This window comes from Corticium candelabrum, chromosome 10, assembly GCF_963422355.1.
Source record: "Corticium candelabrum chromosome 10, ooCorCand1.1, whole genome shotgun sequence".
NCBI lineage: Eukaryota > Metazoa > Porifera > Homoscleromorpha > Homosclerophorida > Plakinidae > Corticium > Corticium candelabrum.
Window position 1 is genome coordinate 5,957,583 of NC_085094.1, and position 19,076 is coordinate 5,976,658.

At 44.0% G+C, this 19,076-nt stretch overlaps 1 protein-coding gene across 1 annotated transcript; it reads right to left on the reverse strand.

Moving 5' to 3' along the window:
• Positions 1–5,671: 5,671 nt before the first annotated feature.
• LOC134185332 (uncharacterized) lies at positions 5,672–6,121 on the reverse strand. The gene has a single exon (XM_062653113.1). The coding sequence runs from the start codon at positions 6,119–6,121 to the stop codon at positions 5,672–5,674; it is 450 nt and encodes a 149-aa protein (XP_062509097.1).
• Positions 6,122–19,076: the final 12,955 nt, after the last annotated feature.

Genomic DNA, 19,076 nt, shown 5'->3' on the forward strand with positions numbered 1-19,076 from the left:
TCATGGCTCACGCCAGCGAGTATTCGATCACATCCGACGCAATCACGATGTCAGTGTCATTCCCACGGATTTCCTCATTCGTAACTCGCTAGAACCATGTCAATTTTGTGGTAAGCCCTATGTCACTCGCAGTGCCTACACCGGCTTCAACGCTCTTGAGAAACACGCAAAGATTTGTCCTGCTCGGAATCCTTCTCTCTTGACAAGCACTTCTTCTGGAATTGGCGATTCTCTTATTTCGGGTGTTCCTAATAGACCTTTTCACAGGGCGTGGCACTAACGACGTCATCACCTACCGCGCGCCGGTTTGGTTCGCTTTTGATGCATTTGCGTTTGCTAACCGCGTGAGTCTAGAGCCAAAGCAACAATTTTTCTTTTCGAACTCTAACCGGTGCGTATAGCGATGCATCGAATCAGGTGAGTCCTCATTTTCCCTTTGCAGATACATTGGTACATCCAGGAACACAGCAAATAACCATGATGGCACGGCAACTACACACTCCAAAAGGTAAAACACAGTACAGCAACACTGAGTTACTGGTTCATTTATATGACAGCCACGTACAGCTGAGGACATTATATCAAGATGAAATGTTAATCAAGCATTTTCTTCTTACCTCTCAGTACCACCAGACTTGTCTAAAGACTTCCTCTTCACGTCAGTCATTCCCTAAACGCCGTACTTTCTAGGAAGTATTCAGGAGGTACAAACCAAACCATTTGGTAAGTGCGTACCACACAGAAAACGCATCATAGATTACGTACGCACGTTTGTACCCGCATTTGACGTCTGTCAAATCTCAATGTTAAATCATCACTCAAAATGACGCGGTAGAGTCACGAAAGAGATCAGAAAGAGGTAGTTCCTCACTGCAAAAACACACAAGAGCCGAGTCCTAATGAGGCCTCACCTGATTCGATGCATCGCTATACGCACCGGTTAAAGTTCGGAAAGAAAAATTGTTGCTTTGGCTCTAGACTCAAGCGGTTAACAAACGCCAATGCATCAAAAGCGAACCAGATCGGCGCGCGGTAGGCGATGACGTTTTAGTGCCACGCCCTGTGAAAAGGTCTATTCTTAGAATAGAGATTATGGAACAGAAGTCTTAAAGCCTCTCCGTCGAATCGCAAAAGCGATACGATGAGAAAGTTGTAACTGCGGGCCCAAAAACAGGTAGAACGGAGGCTCGACTGTGGACGGAGGAGGCAGAGAAGCCATTCCCGACATGAATTGGAGTGACATGATGTTGTATATGATTGTATGCTGTTAGTTGTACTAGACCTTCTCTTGAGACGAACAAATCTCTCTCTACTGGAAGTGCTCGTGGCAACATAACCCATCCTTGCAGATGGTACCCAGTCAGGGTTAGTTTAGTCATACACAAAGAATGGCTATCCTAGAATCGTTAGGAGTGGCATAGATTACTCTTTTATTATAGAACATACTAGAAATGACAGCTCTAACAGACAGAAAGTGCTCCGAGCAAACACGCGAATGCTGTGACGACTTCCAGTCCTTTCTGTCTAGGCTGGAGATCCACGCTGTCCGTCGTCTGTTGCTCAGATGACGGGTTTCAGGTCTGTGACTGGTAAGTATAGCCGGTATAGAATAAAAACGAATGTTGCTGCCCTGATTTCTACTATTGTGGCAGCCGAAAACACAGCAACTCTAGACCATGCTAATACGCTTGCCCCTAAGATGGCGACTTCCGGGATATCACGTGACTGTGACGTCAAACGCACTATGGCGAGCATCGGGGCAGCGAACCACCGCCAGTTGGCAGCAAAAAGAAAAGATAGCAGCGCGGCGCAACGTGACCAGAGAGCAGGCCTGCGGCCTTTTCTCCTGGTATATACACGCAGCAATGTAGCACAGCATCGGCGAGAGAGGAAGTCATGATGCAAAGCAGAGTAAGTGGTTGGCATATTTGGTGGCGCGTCGTTGCGTATAGGTGTCTCGTGGTATTACGTGACTGGTTGCTCGGGACAACCACGCGCGGGAGTCGCAAGGAGCGGAGAACGAGGCCGAGGCAGCAAGCCACCTAGTTCATCGGAGCGGCAGCGAGCTATCTATTTGAGGCAGCACGCCACCTCGTTGTTTCGAGCGGCAGCAGGCCAACCGACACTTAGCGCACGGTACAGTTGACTCGGACACACGCACACCGCTGTTGGCATACAAATTACGGGATTAATGGAGTAGTCCTGTATTAGGTCTGGGAGACATGCCCGATCCCAGCGGACTGGAGCATGTGGCACTGATGGCTACAGGGGCACGTGCGGCAGCAGATTCGGGAGCTCCACTCTCCTCCCCTATCTTGGATGTCCCAACGGGTTGTAGCGCGCTGCAGTCCAGCTGGTTCTCGCTCGGTGAAGCCTTTCCACCTATCCCGGAAAAACTCGTCCGGCACATCCAGTCGGTGGACTACGTTGACCTAGCAGAGCTGTTGCCTGACAATATGGAGCTGCAGCGACTGGCAGACACGGAGTCTAGGCAGGGCAGCGGGCAACGGCAACCGCGGCGGGTCGCTAGTCTCATGACATGGGTGCAGTGCTTCGTGACGTACGCCGCCATGGTGGTCGAGGCTCACCCTCATCGCATGCGCGACCTGATGGCGTACCTACGCATGATCGTGTGAGAGGCGCAGCGACACGGAGGCGACGGCTGGAGAGCTACGACGTGCTCTTCCGGAAGATAGCGGCAGCAAACTCCGCCATAAGGTGGGGCAGCCATTACCGTCGCTATATAGTATACGCCACATCGTTTCTGGCAGCTCGGGCATCAGCAGCGGCTTCGTGCGAGAACTGCGGCGAAGGTGACCACAAGTCAAAAGAGTGCGAACTGTCACTTGTCACAGCGTCACTCCCCAAAAGCGGTGGTTTTGAGCGAAGCGCGCCTTACCACACACCTCGGCGGTCATCGGCGGAAGGTACAGGTCGTGCTGTTGGTTCCGGTTTTGCAGACCGCCCAACTTGCAAGAAATGGAATTTCAGCCCAGGTGGATGCAAGGGCTACCCGTCGTGTTCGTACCGGCACGCTTGCTTGCGCTGCGGCCTCCGCAGCCATAAAGTAGGGGAGTGCCGAGACACGCCCGCGTCAGTAGTTGTGAAGGAATCGGCACAAGCGAACCGGCTTTCTGCTAGGCTGAGTAGAGACAGGCTCTACACAGAGGACATGGAAAAGGAGCGGACCGTTAGGCGGCTGTTGCGTTTGCTGGTAGATTTAGCGTTTATTTTTCCTTTGTGTTCACATAGACGTAAGGCATGTTTTTCTTTGTTGTTATTGTTTAGATGACCAATGTATAGGGCATTTTTTTCGGTGTTGTTGTTTCTGACGGTGCTCGATTGTTAGTCGGTGATACTTGTTCTAAGGTTTGTTCGACCGGGCGTGTTACTGCTTGGTCTGCTTTGGTAATGATCCATTGGTGTTAGATAAGTCTGTTCCCATGGTCTCATTGCTTGGATCGGTGGCGATCCGTTGGCTCGCGCAGTTACTAGCAACCATGGTTCAGTCATGGTCTGAAGTGGTGGGCACCACCCGTTGGCCACAGCACAGCGGCATGCATTAGCACAGTAAGGCGAGTAAGGGAGATACGAAATAACTAATGATTTTAGGTAACGCTGAACTCTCTGACGATGCTCTAGCGGCATGCAACATCTGCGCGAGCAAGTACAGATACGTGGCGGACCTATTGGCATTGGAGCGGCGGCATCCGCCCCCGTGCACGGCATCGGTTACGGGCGAGGCAACACACTCCCCCCCCTCTCTCTCTCTCTCTCTCGAGCAGTCGCAAGATGGGAAGTAGGTCTGAGGGCCCACCCGGACTGTGAGTTTGTAGCCTGGCTTTTGCGGGGGTGAAGACGGGTTTTCGAATTGGTTTCGACTACGAAGCACACACATGCCGAGCAGCGAGAAAAAACATAAGGTCAGCCAAAGATCAGGCGGATGTCGTGACCAACTACTTGCAAGACGAGAGAGTGTAGCAGCGTGTGATTGATCCACCCTTCAGCGGAAGGACAGCTTACCTCAGTCCGTTCGGGGTGATTCCCAAACGCGCCAACCAGGCAAATGGAGACTAATCTTGGACCTTTCTTCTCCTCACGGTCACAGTGTCAACGACGCTATAGATCCACATCTCTGTTCGTTGTCGTACTCACGGGTCAATGATGCGGCGACGCGGATCTTAGCGTTGGGGCGAGGAACGCTACTGGCAAAGATGGACATCCAGAGCGCTTACCGGCTAATTCCAATACACCCGGACGACCGCCATCTGCTTGGTATGCGCTGGCGTGGGTCGGTGAGCCTAGATGCAGCACTGCCATTCGGGCTTCGGTCGGCACACAAGATTTTCTCAGCGGTGGCAGATGCACTTCTGTGGGTTATGTTTCGTAGGGGCGTCTCGTCTGCCATACATTATTTGGACGATTTTCTCTTTTGCTGGGAGCCGGTTCCGGGAAGTGCGCACAAAACCTGGCATCTGCCCTTACCACGTGTCGTATCTGGGTGTGCCCGTAGCAGAGCATAATACCCCGTTTACACTGGCAGTCGAGAACGGTTCTCGAGTTCTAGAATAGTTCCCAGTAGCAGTGTAAACGCTCTGTTCCCGTGGCGTTCTATTCCAGAACAGAACCCAAATAAGAGTGGTTCCAGAACCATTCCAGAATAGTTCCAGGTGCAGTGTAAACTTTCCTGCACCCCAGAACAGTACCGACGCATGCGCAATTCTTCTTGTAGTTTCCCGGATATCGCTATGGCGTTGTGGAGTGATGATGAGACAATGAAACTCATCGAATTGTGGGGGGGGGGGGACTCTATACAACGGCTCTTTGAGTGTAGCCATAGGAACAAAGATGGATACGAAAAACTTGCTAGGGACATGGAGGCTGCTGGCTACACTCGAAGCCAGAAACAAATTTCTTCAAAGTTGAAGAAATTAAAGTATGAATATCGTAGAATAAAGGATGATCGCAACCAGACTGGCCGTGGTAGAACATGCTGGAAATTCTTCGAGCCAATGGATGCCATTCTTGGCCACAAACCTTCCACTCAACCACCTGTAGTTGTGGAGTCAGCAACTGCTGCTGCTGCTGATAAATTAGACGACAATGAAGATGAACAGCAACTCGCACATGATGAGTATTTGCGTTCAGACAGTCCAGGATCATCTTTTTCAGTAAATGAATCTACATCTACTAATCTAATAGCAACGTCAGCGTCTAGTAGTGATTCTGTACCCGTCACTTCCGCGAAAAAGGCCAGAAAATGAACTAGGCCTATTGATACAAAGCTACATAAAATGGAAGAAATCATGGAGAAAATGATAAAGTTCAGAAAGACCGACGAATTTTACAGTTGCAGAGTCTATTTGCGTCAGTCTATCACGTCTCTGAACACAAGTATTGCATGAGGGCATTTCTTATTGTATGTGGTGGAGATCCTCCAGCAGCTGGCTGGTGAATCCCTGCGTGCGGTTGTTCAGCGTTATAGAGTTGTTAAAGCCATGTCTCGTTAAAATTTTCTCCGTGAATCTCGCACATATTGTGCAGAATGCAGCAAGCTGAAATGATCCAAGGAATGTGTTCTATTGCCAAGTCATTCCTCTTCTGAAGACGCCTCCACCTTGCCTTCAGCCTGCCAAATGCATTTTCAACGACAATCATTGCACGAGAAAGTCTAGTTGAAATGCTGTTGCTCATGTGTGAGACTTCCTGTGTTGACAAATGGTTTCATTAGCCATGTCTGCAAGGGGTATGCCGAGTCTCCAATAAGAAAGACTGAAGTTTCGCAATCATGATAGTCGATTGATGGCTGATCAGACAAAAGACCTTCTCTAATTCTGTGTACAATAGAGGATGATGCAAACACCCTGACATCGTGAACAGATCCTGGCCAGCCAACACATGTCTCGAAACAATAATCGTGATCGACAACCGCTTGAACAATCATCGAATACCACCCTTTCCGATTATAGTAGTCAGTATGATTTAGCTCAGGAGCTGCAACAGGGATGTGTGTACCATCAATAGCACCAACACACTGGGGAAAGCACCATTTCATCCTGAACCCATATATCACCTCAGCTAACTCTTCACCTGTAGGAAATCTGATATACTTTTCCAGCATGGTAGCAACAATGGCTGAACATGTGTCTTGAACTATTCTGCACACACTGCCTCTCGAGACTTCAAACAAATGTGCAATACGGAGGGAGTGGTAAGACACCACAGAGTAATAGCTACTCTTTTCTCAGTACTTATGCACTTCCTCAATCGAGTGGTTTTCCTTCCAATAATATGCTCAACCGTTTCACACAAATAAAAAAAAGTCTCCTTCCTCATCCTGAAATCTCAAGCCATTCCTGAAGGCCAAACGTTTTGCAGACAATTGTCTCCCACCAATGTGTGCTCCTAAATTCAACAAAGATCAGTCTTTGTATTGGAGGGATGTGTCTTTCGGCACTTTTGTATTGGAGCCTGTCCATCTGTCTGTCTGTCTGTCCATTTGTCTGTCTGTCTGTCCATTTGTCTGTCTGTACATTTGTCTGTCTGTCTGTCTGTCCAATTGTCTGTCTGTCTGCATGCATGTCCGTGTTTGTCTGTCTGCGTGTCTGTGTGTCTGTCCATCTGTCTGCCTGTGTGTCTGTCCAGCTGTCTTTCTGTCTGTCTCTCCATCTGTCTGTCTGTCTCTCTCCATCTGTCTGTTTGTCTGCTATTGTATGCCATTCCATCACTCCACATGTTACTGTGCTTACATATCCAAATATACTGCCGCTAGTGTTCATCGTCATAGCCACCAATACTGATTGACAACTACATTTCACTATGCGACAGACCTAAAAGTCTAGCAACCGTAGCTAAGACGTCATGCACTTAAAATGTCTTGCTACTCAAACCCACATCCTTGCTTTCCTGATCCTGATGCAGTAAGGCCACCTTGGCCAGAACGTATCCCACACCACTGAAACGGACGAATCCTCTTGATCCCAACAACAGCATATCAAACTCAGAAGACAAATCCTTCCATTCCTGTCACACAAGAATAATCAGTTGCCAACAAAGCAACGAAAATCTAGATTTGAATTTAGAGATTCATTGTCTATATGATTTATTTTTATTCAAATATTTATAAATAAATAATAAATACATAATAAATAAATAAAATTAATTAATTATATTAATTGTATATTTTTTAATTATTTTTATATTTATACTATGTATTTATTTATTTATTAGAATTTATAATAATATACAATAGACTACTGACTAGCCATTTGGTTTTTCTCATATATTTTTAAATAAATAAATAAATAAATAATACAACATAATAAAAATAATAAATAATTACATTAATTGTATATTTTTATTTAATTATTTTTATTTATATTATGTATTTATTTATTTATTAAAATTTATAATGATATACAATAGACTACTGACCAGCCATTTGGTTTTTCTCATATATTTATAACTAAATAACTAAATAAGAAATACATAATAAATAATAAATAAATATATAGTTATATTAATTGTATATTTTTATTTAATTATTCTTATTTATATTATGTATTTATATATTAATTAGAATTTGTAATAATATACAATAGACGACTGACCATCCATGTGGTTTTTCTCATATATTTATATTATATATTTATTTATTTATTAAAATTTATAATAATATACAAGACTACTGACCAGCCATTTGGTTTTCTCTCTCAATTTTCCGATGTCGATCTTGGCAGCTTAGTGGTTGGCTCGCCATTCCAACCTATCCGTATCACCACTAAACAGTAGTACCACATCAGAGCCAGACATACCAGTGATTGTATATACATGTACATGTACTAACCTGGCTGTATTGCAGCTGCTGCAGGTTTGGCATGATAGTGTGCTGCTCGTTGTGGTTTAGCAATGGCTCGCTCGGCGTTTGCCATCTGTAGCATTTTAACTAGAAGATGCACATGATTGCATTCAAAACGACATCAACACCAAGGATGAGAGACACAGTTAGACCTCGTTATTCCAATACCCTCACTTGCCAAGGAAGGTACACATGAACTAATTAAATTAATTAATTATTTAATGGTCACTGTGTCTGTTACTGATAATCCAACAGTCGCATTAGTCCACAGAAACCAGTGAGACAAACATTGTCGGTATAACGAGGTCTGACTGTCATATATGTCCAGCTATGATCGAGTCTAGTAGTTCATGCTTACACTTTGGTGTCTAGAAATTGACAGATCAATTTGCCTCTAATAACAAATGATCCTATTCAAGTTTTTATTTCCATGGCAAACAGCACAAAAGTAAGACCAGACTCAAGAAGTGGCATCGACCCACTAGGGTGTGAAGTGGACACCACAGGTGGTTGAACTGTGATCAACAAATTGCATTTTTCGGGGGGAAACTGTGTGAAACGATTTGGATTAGGTTGCTCTTAGTTTGTGTTTATAACGTTATACTAAATTAGTGACGTAATATTAATGTTTATTAATATTATTGAGTGTCAATATTAATGTTAATTAATATTAATGAGTGCCACTATTAGCTACTGGTGCCACAGTTTGGGCACCATTAGAAAAACAGGTTGCATCCCTGGCCTATTATGCAACTATGTGTCTCACAGCATGCAATACTTATGTAGCGTATATTTTTGTATTCATCTAGTGTAGCATTCCAACATCATCGTGTGACCCATTTTTCTCACTTTGCTGTTCACACTGTTATCGTTGTCTACGTCGATGTCTTCTCGTTCGTCTTCGTAGTCGCTCATTTCACAATTCCAGTGTACAGTAGACTCGTTGCTACACCACGTGCGCTACTCGCAATGGAGTCACGTGATTTTGATTCGGGCACGTGCGATTTTAAGTGTGAGTGTTGCTTGCTTTTAGTACTACACGTGTACATCTAGTTGACTTTATAGCTTTTGGTGATAGTGATGGTGATGGAATGCTGCTATATTCACAAGTCATTTTTTGACGTTGGAGTTGCGAATTTGTAGAAATCTATACGGTTTAGATGTATTATTAGTGTTTTGTTGCGAAGGCGAGCAGCGTTGTGTGTACAGTGTAGTTTGCCTACTACAAAATTATTATTTTAGTAATGAGTGATAGGCGAAGGATCTGGCTACGCGACTATACGTGTTTCTAAGGTCACGTGCAGTGATACCACAGTGAGGCCGAAGCACGTGATCTAGAATACAGATTTTAAAAGTCGAACCGTTTGAACATGTCTGCAGCTGATCGTCCGTTGAGGGAACGTGTTCGTAAGCATTATGATTATCTCATCAGCGAACTGATGGTGTCGTCTTACGTGAACATTCTCTTCCAAGAGAAAGTTCTTTCTAGTGACGAGAAGGAGCGTCTAGTATCTGCATCAGGCGGTCGGCAAGAAAGAGCAAGAGATTTTGTAGACACGCTGATGCACAAATCAGAATCAAGTATTCAGATATTCTTCGACATCGTCAGAGAGCACGAGGACAAGCAGCCGCACATCTACTATGTTGTCTTTCCTGAACACAAACCAAATGAAACGCAAGCGCAACGTTCGGTTGTTGCAGAAGCTACTGAGACGCTAGAGACGCAAGGTGACGCCCAGTGGGAGGAGCTATTGGTTCCTCATTTTGCGGAAGTTGTGGAGGCGTTGCGTCCTAGTATCTTATTGGATCATCTTAGAGCATCACGTTTGTTGACACGAGAAGAATACGAAGAACTTCAAGATGGTAGATTGCTGGAAGTGGATAGATCGAGAAAGCTGTTGAATAGTATACTGCCTCTCAAAGGCAAAGGATCATTTGACATGTTTTGTCAAGTTCTTAGTAAAGTTGATGGTCAACAGCACATTGTTACACAAATTCTGAAAATTGAAACCAAACTTTCATCATCACAAGAGAGTTCAGCAAATGTATCTACCATAGTACAACCAACTAATTCAATAAATCAGGAAAACGGTGAAGGCACTTTATCATCCCAGCTTTCTAGTAGTGATACAGCTTTGTCCAGGGATACAAGAAAACGTAAAAAAAGTAATGACATGACATTGTGTATAGCAGGCAAGCAGAAAAAACAAACTATTGCGACATTTTTTTGCAAACCAGAACATTTAAAGTGGATTATGGAAATGAAATCAACTATCAGCAAGATGTGTGGTGAATGCTTTGGAATCAAGCAGGATGAAGTGATGGTGACATGTACTGAAACAACAGAAATGAAGAAAATGCTGAAAGTTTGGGATGCTTCATCTACACGTGACCACAATGAACATCCAGTATATCTTGATGTTGACTCATTGCTTGCTGTTATCCTAGTGCATGGTATTGAACCACATGAAATTGATGATAGCTGTCGGAAACACTTGGAACGCTTTCTTTGGGAATACATGAAAACACGTGATCCTCATATTGCTTTCTCCTCTAACTGCAAAGTTTTGGAGATTATTCCATTTAAATCATCTTTTATTGTTCTTCGGCTTTCCATTGATTTGTATGTTTCTCTGCTGTGTACACTTGGCTACAGAGACCTGCAAGCTAGTCTCACTAAAATATTGAAGGACATCTTACCAGGAGCAACTAAGATAGTATTTCAACTTGGTGGTCTTCCTCCATTGGAACTAACATCTGTACATGTGAAGAATCAAGGTTAGTGAAGCTTGTTGTAAAAAGTTAATGTGGAAATTATCATAATGAATATTACTTCATACAAAGAACACGAATATTGCATTATCCCATGTTAAATAACATGCCATTATAAACTGAATTTTACCAGATAAGAGTATTGTTATACTTCTAGGTATAATGGCATGCCGTTATGGATGATGTACATTTACAAGGCAATTCTGGCTTTCTACCTATCCATTTTCTTGTTATTTCAAGGTTGCTTTGTCTATGTTTCTTCCACTAGGCTTTAGCGACATGTAGAAATGCACATGTTGATTATATAATAATTAAGCTTTGTCAGATGAAAATGGATCAGAATTTCTTTATTAGATCCAAGCTCACTAAATTGCCTTAATAACTGTCCCAAATTTTGGCATGCTCACTTGTCATAACAGGATAGTCATGACTGCCTGTCATACAATTAGCAAGTGGTACCTTTTACCCCACTAGAATTCTATTTTGATTTACTTATCTTACTAAATTGGTACAATGTGTAGTTGTTACAAAATGTGTTGATAGTTATTGTGTTTTGATTTACAAGGAAGTCAGAGTCAAGACCTTCACTTTGCATGTCAGCATGGTAATACTGATGCTGTTCGGAATCTGTTGTCGTGTGGAGCTATAAACGTTAATACTATTGATAGTTATGGAGATCAGCCACTTCACTTGGTTTGCAGACAAGGCAGTAGTGAGAAAGTGGAACTGCTGCTCTTGCTTGGAGCTGATCCAAATGCAGCGAACAAAGCTGGGAGAACACCACTGCATGAAGGTTTCCAATGGCATGCATATGGCTCCCCTGCAGTAATCAAGGTCTTGCTAAAACATCGTGCAAAGGTTGATGCTATTGATAACAATGGAAATCAGCCACTTCACTCGGCTTGCAGATTACTAGGCAATAATGAGATAGTAAAACTGTTGCTATTACATGGAGCTGATGTAAATGCAGTAAACAAAGATGGGAGAACACCACTGCATGAAGGTTCCCGATGGCATTGCTCCCCTGAAGTAATCAAAGTCTTGCTAAACCACCGTGCAAAGATTGATGCTATTGATATCGATGGAAATCAGCCACTTCACTTGGCTTGCAGACGAATCAATAGTGAGATAGTAGAACTGTTGTTATTACATGGAGCTGATGTAAATGCAGTAAACAAAGATGGGAGAACACCACTGCATGAAGGTTTCCAATGGCATGCATATGGCTCCCCTGCAGTAATCAAAGTCTTGCTAAAACATCGTGCAAAGGTTGATGCTATTGATAACGATGGAAATCAGCCACTTCACTTGGCTTGCAGACTAGGCAATAGTGAGATAGTAGAAATGTTGTTATTACATGGAGTTGATGTAAATGCAGTGAACAAAGATGGGAGAACACCACTGCATGAAGGTTCCCAATGGCATGACTCCTCTGCAGTAATCAAAGTCTTGCTAAACCACCGTGCAAAGATTGATGCTATTGATATCGATGGAAATCAGCCACTTCACTTGGCTTGCAGACTAGGCAATAGTGAGATAGTAGAACTGTTGTTATTACATAAAGCTGATGTAAATGCAGTGAACAAAGATGGGAGAACAGCACTGCATAAAGGTTCCCAATGGCCTGACTCCTTTGCAGTAATCAAAGCCTTGCTAAAACATTGTGCAAAGGTTGATGCTATTGATGACGATGGAAATCAGCCACTTCACTTGGCTTGCAGACAAGGTAATAGTAAGATAGCGGAACAGTTGTTATTACTTGGAGCTGATCCAAATGCAGTGAACAAAGCTGGGAGAACACCACTGCATGAAGCAGCTTGCCAACAGTATGACTCTGTTGAAGTAGCGAAAATGCTGCTAAAACATGATGCAAAGGTTGATGCTATTGATAACAATGGAAATCAGCCACAACGCTTGACTTATGGGTATTCCAATATCAAAATTCGGGAAGTCTTACTGTTACACAGGGCTGAGTTGCAGAAACAAATATCATCAAAACCAACAGAACCATTTCAAAGTACAAGTTCAGGAACGAAACCAAAAGCATCATCCACAACACAATCCGAATCATTAAGTCGTTACTGTAACATTATCTAATTAACACTTTACATATAGTCAAATGCCAAAATGGCAGACATTGACTGCTGCACGTAGCTGTTGGATTTATTTTTACTTGTAGATAAGGATATGCGTTTGCATGTGTACAGATATTTAGATTATCTGTACAAATAGTACCAAAGTCACTTAGTATATCACAGGGTACGGTAGTACCCTGTATGTAGGGATTGATCAGCTTGTGTGGGCGTAGTCAAATTTTAGACCTTCAGAATTCACCTTAAAATGCGGTTAAATATCTTGAAAACGACAGATAGAAAACCTTACAAGTTCAACTACGCTTGACTACTTCTGAATTGATCGCAGCTTGTCTTCAGAAGGAGAAAATAGCTCGTCAATTTCGGAGTTTTCGCTGGATTTTGTCTTCTTTCTTCGTCTTCTTCTTCTTCTCCTTCGTCACGCATAACTCCTTGACTACGGCATGTCTAAAGCTAAAACTTTGGGAAACGACGTAGAATAAGCCGACCTGTATTCTTTTGATGATAGAAAAAAGAAACATCTAAGAAAAAAGATTTCTAGAATGGATTTGAACCTACTACCCTACTTACGTTCAACCGCAATTGTTGTAAGCCATTGTTAACAAACAATAGCCAGGCAGCCAATCACAAGCTCTTGCTACGTTGCTTGAAGCAGTTTAGAGTACACGTGTATAACAAGGCGACAAGAATTCTTGACGCGTTTCGTGGTTGAAAAACCTGAAAGCCTACAGTTAGGCAAAGAATCGCGCTCTTGAAGCGCACGAGCAAACGCAAGAAGTGCGCGTAATTAATTAATTAGAAGTGACGTTGAACGTCATCGCAATCACAGACGCGATATACCTCTTCTTGCCGTAGTTGGAACACCAACGCCTTCAAGCATTTGAATTATGGCAAAAGCAAATTAATTCGACTCGCTTCCATCACAAAATGTCGACTTTGCAGCGCTCGGAATATGACGTTTGCTAGGAACCTAGAGGTGTGGCCTACGATAATAATTTTGCAGTTGTACATGTCTAGTGCTACCGTATTTTACTTAAGACCAAACTCCCGCAAATTGAAGACCTCGTACTGTGTACAAGCCGGTCGCGTGTAGAAGTCGAGCTTTTGTTCATGACACTCGGCATGCGCGTACACACACGTTCGGTCACGCGCACGTGCGCAAATGTCGTCGTGTGCGTGTAGCGTTCAATGACACCTGGCCAACAATGATGACGAAGAAAAAGGTGACGCTGCTGAAACTAGCATCTCGATTCTCATAGTAGTGACAAGTCTATCTAACCGAATCTTGCGTTTTCAATTAAGTGGTCTAGATAACAAACTCATCAACATTCTGTAACGTGATGCATGACCATCAATGGAAATGCGAGCTTGCTTTGTTGCCCACACCAACAACTTTAGTTGTTTAAACGCTAATACTCATACCCCACTGGACACAAATTTTTAAAATTATGCAAGAATGCATCTAGAAATTGTTGTAGACAACCAAGAGATCTAACAGCTAATCATCTGCATAAAGTCCTTCTTCAATCTACACACACGCGCACAAACACACACACACACACACACACACACACACACACACACACACACACACACACACAACTACATGCACGTATGCTCGTAGCTCTGAAGCAAGTAGAACACAGCTTCATACTTACTAGTGGCATTATTGCTACTAAGTGTAACGTCTGATTTAAACCACCTATACACAAACACTGCATAGCTCTTAAAATATTTGCAAGTACACTGTAAACCTAAGATCCACATGCTCGAGATATGAGACTATACATGTAGACCAAATATAGTTTAGAAAATGTGTATTTTTGTTAGGCTATAAAATCTTTGTTAATTAATAGAGTAGGCTGTGCTTTCGCATCCTAAAAACTTACCAAACTAGAATTTTAAAAACTTTTTCCATGAAAAAAAGAAATAGATGTAGGGATTGTATAAAAAGTAATAGAAACAAGATTTATAGATAATATGAACCAAAGCCAGACATCACTAGTCAATCCTTCCAACCACATTCCCTACATTTTACTTTTATTGGGTTGGAAGGATTCACTAATGACGTCTGGCTTTGGTTCATATTATCTATAGATCTTGTTTCTATTACTTGCATATGTACAGATATTTAGATTATCTGTACAAATAAATAGTACTAAAGTCACTTAGTATATGTAACCATTTATACTGTCTCTATTTTACATTACTTTGCATGTTTGTCATCTGATGACAGCTTACGGATTTTTTTTCTTTTACACAAGAGCAAATCGTTTTTGGTGATACTTGCAATTTGTCTTGCCACATCAATTGGCGCATGTTTGGCGCATTGTGTATCAACTTGTTCGTCTTTGCACCAGATTTCTGTGTAAGATGCAACTAGATTTATTACAGAGGCGCGGAAGCGCTAGGGTACAGTAACGCCACTCGACGACTTATCACGCCTACTACTACACTGCGCATACAGACTGCACTGTACGCTCATATTTTATTGGCCGCCAATTATCTAGGTGGTGCAATGACGCACGGATGATTAGAGACAAGGACATGTGTGCGCTATTTGTTGAGAATTCGATATTGTAGGCTAAAGCAAACTTTAGAAAAACCAGATTTATTGTCAAACCGTATAATATGTTAGCTAACACTGTTGATAGTCAATGTTTGTTGATATCAATTTCTATGTCAGTAAATACCATACCACTGTCGTTACAACGGAACTGAGTGCATACCTAGACTGTCCATTTCAATTGTCTTGATCACGATCGCAAAACGGCGACTACCTATACCAGGCCTATATACGTAATCCAAACTACTAGGAAGTTTGCATGTTTACTTCCATGACAGCTAGGGTTTCAACAAATACGTATTGTCTAGCTAGGACTCGGCGTTTCAGTAGTACCGTAGACGGTCTGAAAACTCCGTTGGACGTGTTACTCACAAACGCGAGGCGCATACGGATACCATACAACTAGTATTTAATTAATTGACAACATGCTATAAATAGATACACTCTGCCAATTTAATTTAAGGCGGGACATGATTTAATCAAATTTATATCTATCCTATTTAATTAATCGTATTAAGGACATTTCCAAACAAATTATACAAATATGCTATTTTTAAACCACCAGTGATAACAAAAACCCTTCAAAACATTGAAAGGGATTTTGTGGGGTTTTAGAAAAGGTTTTGAAAACCCCACCAGGGCAATTGTATCAGTAACCCTACAGGGCTTTAGAAAAGTTTTCTTGTGAAACCCAAACAATCCAAGAAAATCCCACTAGGGTTTTCTGTCGGATTCCCTGTGGTTGCTATGGTCACGTGCTGTGACAGGCTGAAGTACGTGATCAGGTCTGGTTAGCTACTTACACTCATGGTGGTCCGTATGTCGGTCACATGTGGCAAATTAATGCAAGACGCACTATGACACTGGGTCTTTATCGTTCCAGCGCATCATCACCGTATCACAAACTATCTCCTATAAATTCGTAGAAATCACCGAGACAAAACTCACTCATCTCTAACCATTAATCAATACGAATCCACTGATGGCACAACCAAACCAATCGAATTCCATACCTACGGCGGCGACTGCCGCCGACATTCCTATAGCTAACTGGTCAAAAAAGCGCACAGCAACCGTTGACATCCAAGTTCTCGCACTTCGAACACGTTCCTGGCTTACCGTAGCAGTTAAATTGTGTTTAAAAACCGGCTCAAGTCGTTCGAGTCGTTTGAACAAAAATTTGTTCACTCTTTGCCGGTGTAGCCCGGATCTAGTATCCGGGTTACATTTTGGCCTCTGACGTCGCCAGACTTAACTGATTCTGGATGACGTCACACCGTATGAAAGAGGAGAGCCTCGGTTCCAGACGCTTTCCAGTACGTACTGCACGTGACAGGTATATGGGGTCACCCCGTAAGTACACCTGTCACGTGCAGTAGCACGTACGGGAAAGTGGCTGTAACCGAGGCTGACTAGCCTCGGCCTCCCAGACCCGTGTAGCGCCGATACAAAATCGTTCTCCACGGGTCTGGGATGGTACCGCCTCTTCTCAATATATTGCGGTTGGTCCTAGGACCAGCATTAGTGTTCAGTTTCATAAATGCATACCTTTCCAATTACGGCCGTAATACAAGAACGACGAAGACATGTCGCGCTAGAACATCGTGTCGCATCCTGCTGCACGGGTACCTTTGTATTTACAGTAGCTACGGTTTTATCATTTGTGTGTTAGTAGGGAACGCGAACGGGACGCTAGGAAGCACTTTCTTGTACTAGTGGTGCCGCGGACGCGATCGGCATGTGTCTGATCGCCGTGAATTCGCTGCGAGTAGCTGCTAGTCGCTCGTGGAGCTTCGAATTCGCGATGAAAATTCGCGATGCGCGCATCCGCTGTGACTTGATCGTCCGGATTCGATGCGACTTGCCGCGAAATCGCGACAAAACTTCGCCGTGAATTCTCCGCAAGACTCTGTGTAGTAGACGTGATCATGAAGTCGTTGAGAATGCAGCTGGCTGGCTAGTGTAGATGTCGGAGCATCGGTTCGAACAAACGGCTCTACTAGGTGTCGTTACTGCCGTTGACAGGCGCAGAATACAAACCACGACGTGTAGGGACGTGAGTTTGCGTGAAGAGCGCACTACAAGTCGTCGTTTGTGTACAGTGTAGTCTTTGGTAGACGGCAGCTATGCATGAGATGTCTTCGTTGATTAAGCTGTAATTGGAAAGGTATGCAATATGAAACTGAACACTAATGCTGGTCCTAGGACCAACCGCAATATATTGAGAAGAGGCGGTACCATCCCAGACCCGTGGAGGACGATTTTGTATCGGCGCTACACGGGTCTGGGAGGCCGAGGCTAGAGGCTGACTGCTATGCGGTCGAAAGAGAGGTACACGTTGATATAAATTAGCACCTGTCGGCTACCGTAGGAAATGGTGCATCCGGGAAAGTTGGTTTCAAATTCCTACGTCATCAAATAAAGACGTCAGAGCCGCTTATCACCTATGTATTAAAAGTGTGATTAGCGCAAGTTATCTGTGATGCAGTTTTGCTCCAGACGCTGAAAGAAACGCACCCGTGCATAGTTCGATGCATTGTACAGTTTCTAAGACTTCAAGAAAGCGTTTCAGTAGGCCACTACTTGGCCGTTATCGCTGCTTAGCCTCGGTCTCCGAGACCCGTGTAGCGCCAATTTAAAATCGGCGCTACACGGGTCTGGAAGGCCAAGGCTAATCGCTGCCAGAGAGAGTTGCAACAACCCGGATTAAGGGCGCCATTTTGTGTCCAGCCGACGGTAGTAAAATTCTTGTATTGATTCCTTACCTTCGTCAGATCTTCATAGTCTTGTATATCACCAGGTAACTTCGGCGTCAGGTACCTTCACCGGACGAACTTCGCCAGACTTGCCGGAGGGAAAGTCTGGCCCCTGCGCGAGGATCGGAGCCCAGGTATGCGCATGCGTGAACCGTACCGTGCTGCAGGAGACGGTCATCAGACCGGGACTCCGACCCCCGGCCTTTCACGTTGGAATACCAACGGAGATATGGGTGGGAGGGCAAGGGACAACAAATTTTTCGGAAGCGTTGACGCTTGCAATTGCTACAATGACTGCAACACGCCTGCAGTGCCAAGTATATAGTACTTCGCGCGGATAACTCCGCCCCTAGCTACAACGCGCGCAACTGCACCGCTAGCGCGCACGACTCCGGGGTGGAATCAACTCTGTCTAACGTTGTTAAACAACATTGATTCCTTACCTTCGTCGGATCTTCATAGTCTTATATATCACCAGGTAACTTCGCCGTCAGATATCTTCACCGGACGAACTTTGCCAGACTTGCCGGAGGGAAAGTCTGGCCCCGGCGCGAGGATCGGAGCCCAGGTATGCGCATGTGTGAACCGTACCGTGCTGCAGGAGACGGTCATCAGACCGGGACTCCGACCCATCCGGGGATTTTCTTAAAATCACCAGCCCAAGCACGGTACACTGTACCAACTATCATCTCCTACCTGACGATGTGTGGCATTTCCAAGCACTGTACGTAAGAGGCTGATGCGGGCGAAACAGCTGCCGTTTATGTTGCGTTTATTCTAAAGTTGTGTTAACCATTTACTAGGTTAGTAGTGCACACGCCGACCGTTAATTACACGAGTGACTGCGAAAATTCTGCTACACTGCTGCCAGGGATTCTTATGTACGACTCAAACGCTGTACTCTTCCACCTTCCAAGGGCTTTGATTGTGGAATCGTCCAACCCTCTTGCCTTCGCTGTCGTCGCTGCGCCAATGCGGAAGCTGTGGCCTGTAAAGCCTGTGCAGTCACGTCCGGCTTCTGTGAGCGCCCG

Excerpts from the sequence above, each read along its gene's own strand:
- LOC134185332 (XM_062653113.1), bottom strand. The coding sequence starts at position 6,121 with ATGCTGGAAAAGTATATCAGATTTCCTACAGGTGAAGAGTTAGCTGAG.